Consider the following 6,718-nt stretch of genomic DNA (forward strand, 5'->3'; position numbering starts at 1 on the left):
AGATGATTTTTTACAAGAATGGTGCATGATTTAAGAGGCTAAAAATAGGCTTAAAAAGAGTGAGATGGTTAACCGAGAAGGGATGAGTTCAGATAACTCATTGTTGAAAATTGTATTTGGTCGACACGGGTTTATTATGTTCTGAAATATGACTTATATACATGCTATGTGCTTTTAGTGTATCAGAAATCAGAGACTCTGACCCTTGCGGCAAACTTGGGACGGGTTCTTGGTCGGTCCGATAATGTCGGACCTATATACCTCATGGGTAACCAGGGGCGGAGCTATATTTTCTCCGGGGGTTCATTCGAACCCCCTTCAACGGAAAATTATATTATTTTTATACTATTCTTACATGGCTAAATTTTTTTTTGTATGCGTATATAGTAATGTTGAACCCCTTTCGACTAGTTCGTCTATTTACTTTTGAACCCCTTCAATGAAAATCCTAACTCCATCATTGTGGGTAACAGAGAGGCGGAGATGCTATCTAACTCAGAATTAAAGAAAAGAGTTGAGTTTATGTCTTACACAATTGATTGAAGCTTTTTAATTATGCCCATGTATTTTAATCTCTATTATGTTAAATTATTTTCACAATGCTCTTGATTATTCAATATGAAATGTGTTGTTTTTGAATTGTTCTGCATACCAATACATTTCAAGTATTGACCGTCCTCCGGAGGCTACATTGTCTCATAATGTAGGTCCTGAGGTTCAGTCTATTGGTCCATCACAACAGTAGAACCTTTGTAAACGTCAAAGTTGGTGAGCCATCCATATTCTGGAAGGCATTTTATTCATATGTTCATTCTTTTAGTTTATGATTCAGTCGGGGTTCTTATCCCGACCTAGACATTTATCCTTCAGTAGAGGCTTCATAGACTGATTTGGTTATTGTATTGCCATAACTTTACATAGTTTGATTATAAGATTTCCTTAAATTTCATTATATCTTCCGCACTTCTATTTCGTATGAATTATGCTTATGATAGTATGTTAAGGGGTCTATCAGACCTCCTCTGGAATTATGCCCATCGCTGCCAGGGCGTCGGCTCGGGTCGTAACACTCCTATATAATGATTTTTTTTTTAAAAAAAAATACATATATAGGAGATTTAGATTGAATATTAGTTACCTGGATTAACAAAAGAGGGCAGCCAATAGTGTCATCAGAACCAGAGACATTATGCAGTAGTAAATCCAAGTAGAGACATGGTGGTTTAATAGATTCACCTCATTTCTCAAGCTCCACATTAGCATCAGCTTCAATAAACAAGATTCCTCCAACAGTGCAATTCACCATAAGTTTCCTATTAGGTCCTTCAATGAGCCTACTAGCTAATGGATAGTAAAACACTAGTGCTTTTGACAATCCATCTTCGATAAATTTTGTAGGATCTTTGCCTTTCATTAAGGAATTATATTTGTAAAACATTAATATGGGAACTTGGAAACGGGTACTTCCTTGATCATCTATTTCAGAAAGATATTTTATCTCACGAGGTGTTTCCATTGCTGGTACTATTAATTTTGGCTTGTGAGGTGTTATTGAAATTGGGCTAATGTGTGCCATAATTCTATTCACTATATAAAAGAAAAGAAAGAGTGGTATATGATAAGACCGGTTTCTGAGAAATGTACGAAAATAAAAATATGTAATCTTGGTAAGCATTTTGGATTTAGATTTATAGAACGCCAATTGCACCAAGAAGAAATATGTGCGCGCACGGGTGGAGCCATCTTTCTTTCACAAGTTCATCCGAACCCCCTTTGATAGAAATTTTATTATTTTTATACTATTTTTACATGATTAAAAATATTTTTATGTATATACAATAAATATTGAACCCTCTTTTGACTAGTTCATTTGGTTGCTTTTGAACCCTCATAATGAAAATTCTGACTCCATCACTATGTACGTGATGATTATCCGTCTCAAACATGTGGTGTTAGGAAAATTGGACCCTACAATACTAGATATCTAAACTCTTATGAAAACGTTCAACATTGAAGGAAAACGAAAGAAGGCTCAAAATGTTATAAATATACCATATATAGTGATTGTCTACTTTACCATATAGAGTGAATACCTACTTTACCATATATTGTGTATGTCTATTTATGGAAAAGTTACAAACCCCAAGGTTAGTTTTTTCCTATAAATAAAGGGATTTTGCTTTATTGTAATTGATTCCTCAAGAGAAATAACAATTAATCTCTCTATTCTCTCTACTCTTCTTCTTTGTTCTTTAGTTATTTCATAACACAACATAATTATTAATATTAATTATGGCTCAAAAAAGGGGAAGATTAAACGTGTATGGCTCTCGAACAAAGTCAAATACTATTAATTTTCAATAGTGTCCCACTCGACCATGTGTGGCATTCTAAAAGGTTTGGCAGTATGGTATTGATTCAGGAAACGTCTTTTTCTTTCAGATATTCCTAGGATTATAAAAGTGATTGAAATTTGCATTTGTTCTCTATATCACATACTTCCTCTCTGTTATATTGCTTGACATATTTGTTAAAATTTTTTATCTCAAAATAGTGAGCATATTTAAAAAATTAAGAGATAATTGAATATTTTTTTTCAACTTTATTCATAGTAATTTAATAAAAATATAATTAATTCAAATAAGTAATGACAATATTGTATGTGAGTTTAATAGGATCATATTAGTATTCGCACCCTTTATTAATTTCTCGTTAAAAGTTATGAAAAAAACAAAATATCAAATAATACGAGAGATAAAGTATATTTTAGGCTAAATGTAATTAACACTAATGAATGTTGTAATTTACTCAACTTCATATTCAACAGACAGAGAAGAGTTTGATTATTATTGAAAGAGAAAATTATAATTGGAATAAAATGAACACTAGCAGTAACGATAAAGGAGAAGGGAATGAGAGGACTCAGAGTGAATCGGGGTGGGTGGTAGAGGGATTTGAGAGACACAAACTTTGACTAAGAACATAGATACTCAATACACAGAAACTTCTCAAAACCACAAACACAACCTTTTTTGTTTCTACTCAATGGGGATTCCAAACAAATCTATTGTTGGATTCCAACAGTTTGGTTGTCCTCTAGACTATATATCTGTGTTCACACAACACTAAACATACGACAGGTCAACTCAATGCTCCAACCTTGTTCATCGACCACTGCTAAAGTCTCCACCATTTTCACCTTATAGCTAAAATGGATGGGGTTAGTGGAGAAAAGACAAATAATATAGACCACTGACAATGTTATAGACTTCTACACTTTGATGTTTTCAAATTGATCCAAATTATCCCTCCTTCATTAGGGAGCTAGCTCCATCATAACAAGCCCACATGACCTGACTATTTGTTAAGTGAATATCAGGTGACATATCACCTCACTTCGACTCTATTTTACCCCTCCCCTGCTTGTTTTTCCACTACCTCATCCAACTACCACACCAACATCATATCACCCGGCCATGATAACTACCACCAGAGACGGAACTAGGGGTGCCAGGGGAGTCAACTGAATCTTCTTTATTTATCAATCTAAACTATAGCTCAGCGATTGAAATTAAAGGCTTAATTAATATGTAGCATATTATTACGGGTTCTGATCTCGCTAGAGATATTTTTTTTTACCTTTCAATGAGCATAACAATAATGCACTACATCAGTTTCAAAACACCATTCTATCAATCATGTGTACTTCCCAACTCAAAACTGCTCCATCTCAAGATACCTATTGATGGAGTAATAATATAAGATCATATATATATATATATATATATATATATATGCGTGTGTGTGCACGCTAATAAAAATAAATAATTCCCAAGATGGTGAAAGCACACAATTCTCAAAGAAATTTGTTGGAATCACATCATCTTTTATATTTTAAAAGACATCCTTTCTTTCTTATATATTATCCAATCAAACATAAAACATATATCTAAATTATACATAACATACATAGCGAAAAGTAATTTCAAATAGGAAAAGTATGGAATATTACAATCTTCATAATTTTGATTTAGACACTCCCAAAACAAAACAAACTTTTACGTCTTTGAAATTATGTCAACTCCTTCCACATTTTTTGAAGTTACCTTGTACACAACCTCTTCAAATTTTTTCATTGCCATGGGAGGTAAACTTATAGCTATCAAAATACCTTTGTCTCCCTTATCATTTTTGACAGGTACACCAAAACTAATGAAAGATATAGCTTTTGCAACTCCTCCAAAAATGGGTCTTCCCCATCCAAAACCAACTTCATCTAATCCAATATATCTATTATCTGAGACAATAAAATTCCAAGATTTTGTCAATTCTGGTCTTCCTTTAATAGCCATTAAATCAATCAGTGATTTAATGTATTCTTCATTCATATGATCTTTAACTTTCTTGACCAATTCAACTGCATATGTTAGTGAATTTGAACATAATAATCCTGCTTTTGATACTGCAGTTGGAGTAACGAATGCATTTCCATAATATCCGGCTGGCAATTCAAATTTTTGCAACTTTCCACGTATGTTAATAAGGTATGTTAAACGAACAATTTCTTCAGAGTTTAGACCAAGTGCAATTGTACGGCATTTCCATAAAAACGCCATCAATAACTCAAATTTTGTACTTTCACAATTTGGAGAAACTTGATTTTTAATAGCTTCCATCTCCTTTTTGCCAAAGAAAAATGATTTTTGTATCAACTTGTCTTCCATGGATTCCCATGCAATTTTTGATTCGATTTGCTCATCAAACTCATGGTGAGTACATGTAATGCTTGGTAGTGATCTTGCACTTAGAAGATGCCTTTCCCATACAGGTAAGATAGAAGGTGCAGAAGCGCCTTGAATTAATTCACTTAACGCATTTAGAAATATATTTAAGCCATAGCCATCCATCATTGTGTGATTAAATCTTAAACCAACAGCGAATCCACCACAACTAAAACGAGTCACCTATACATAAAAGGTGTATTAGCTTAAGAAACTGTTTATAAGAAAATAGCTACAAGTAAATATTTATATTAAGAGTAGGATAAGTATAACTTAAAAATAATAAGAAAGGCTAAGTCCTTACACATTTATTTTCTCTTCATTTCTTAAGTACCTTGATATATTTTTATTTTTTTTAAAAAAGAAGAATATTTTGAATATTATTTACCTGAACTAACAAAAGAGAGCAGCCAATGATCCCATCAGAACCAGGAACATTGCAAAGTAGTAGATCCAAATATGGACATGGTGGTTTGATGGAGTCGCCTAATTTCTCAAGCTCCACATTAGCATCAGCTTCAACAAACAAGACTCCTTCACCATTGCAATTCACCATAAGCTTCCTATTAGGTCCTTCAATAAGTCTGCCAGCTAATGGATAGTAAAACACTAATGTTTTAGACAATCCATCTTTAATTAATTTTGCAGGATCTTTTCCTTCCATTAAAGAATTATATTTGTAAAACATTAATATGGGAATTTGAAAACGGGTACTCCCTTGATCATCTATTTCAGAAAGCTGTTTTGTTTCACGAGGTGTTGCTATTGATGGAACTACTAATTCCGGCTTGTGATGTGTTATTGAAATTGGTCTAATGTGTGCCATAATGCCAGTTACTAAAAGAGAGAGTAGTGTATGATAAGAGTGGTTGCTGAGAAATGTATGGTAATAAAGATATGTAATCTTGGTATGCATGTTGGACTTAGATTTATAGAACGCCAGTTGCATCAAGAAGAAACAAATACATCATAATTGTCCATCTCAAAAATGTGGTGTTCGGAAAATTGGACCCTACACTTAAAATTGTTCAACATTGAAGGAAAAAAAGGGGAAAAGTAAACGTGTATTAATTTTCAATGGTGTCCCACATCCATTTGTGGCATTCTAAAAGTTTGGCAGTATGTTATTGTTAGATTTGTGACCCGAATTATGTTGAGTGGGCCCTGAATAAACCTTTATGTTTTTTGGCCTAGGACTTATTTGTATGCACGTATTATATAAGTGAATTTAGTGAATTTTTTTGTGTATTCAGAAAATTCAGCCTTCTCCACATTGTACTCTCTTTCCATTATAGTGAAACCTCCTCTGCCTCTGTCTGTAGTTTTTTTCTACAAGGGTTTCCACATAAATCTATGTATTGTTCTTGTTTTATTTTACTTGTGGTTTACTTATTCTGTCTGAATCATAACAAACTGGTATCAGAGACTGTTCGATTATTTTCTCGAGGATGGCAACTATGAAGTATGATATTCCGCTGTTGGATCGCAAGACCAGATTTTCATTATGGCATGTTAAGATGCGAGCTGTGCTCGCGCAAATAGATTTGGTCGATGCTCTATTAGGGTTTGATAAGATGCCCTTATCGTGGACGTACGAGGACAAACGATGTAAGGATCCAATGGCTCTATCTTAGATCCACCTTTATTTATCCAATCATATTCTACAGGATGTTTTAAAGGAGACTACTACCGCTGCATTGTCGTTGAAATTGGAATCGTTGTGTATGTCGAAGAGCCTGACAAGTAAGTTGCATCTCAAACAATGACTTTATTCTCATCGTATGTCTGAGGGTGCGTCTTTAGAAGATCACCTATCTGTCTTTAAAGAAATTGTCTTAGATTTAGAGAATCTAGAAGTTAAGTACGATGAGAAAGATTTAGGGTTGATTCTGTTGTGTTCGTTGCCTGCATCATACACGACCTTTAGGGATACGATT

General features: G+C 33.7%; 1 protein-coding gene across 1 annotated transcript; it reads right to left on the minus strand.

The window, feature by feature from the left end:
- Positions 1–3,885: 3,885 nt before the first annotated feature.
- Positions 3,886–5,692, minus strand: LOC107857371 (methanol O-anthraniloyltransferase). The gene is made up of 2 exons (XM_016702262.2): positions 5,170–5,692; positions 3,886–4,964 (listed from the first exon to the last, which is right to left on the minus strand). Exons 1-2 carry the CDS (start codon positions 5,605–5,607, stop codon positions 4,059–4,061), a joined length of 1,344 nt encoding a protein of 447 aa, XP_016557748.2. The 5' UTR covers positions 5,608–5,692; the 3' UTR covers positions 3,886–4,058.
- Between the last annotated feature and the right edge of the window lie 1,026 nt (positions 5,693–6,718).

Source organism: Capsicum annuum, chromosome 1 (assembly GCF_002878395.1).
Source record: "Capsicum annuum cultivar UCD-10X-F1 chromosome 1, UCD10Xv1.1, whole genome shotgun sequence".
In the NCBI taxonomy this organism is placed as follows: Eukaryota; Viridiplantae; Streptophyta; class Magnoliopsida; order Solanales; family Solanaceae; genus Capsicum; species Capsicum annuum.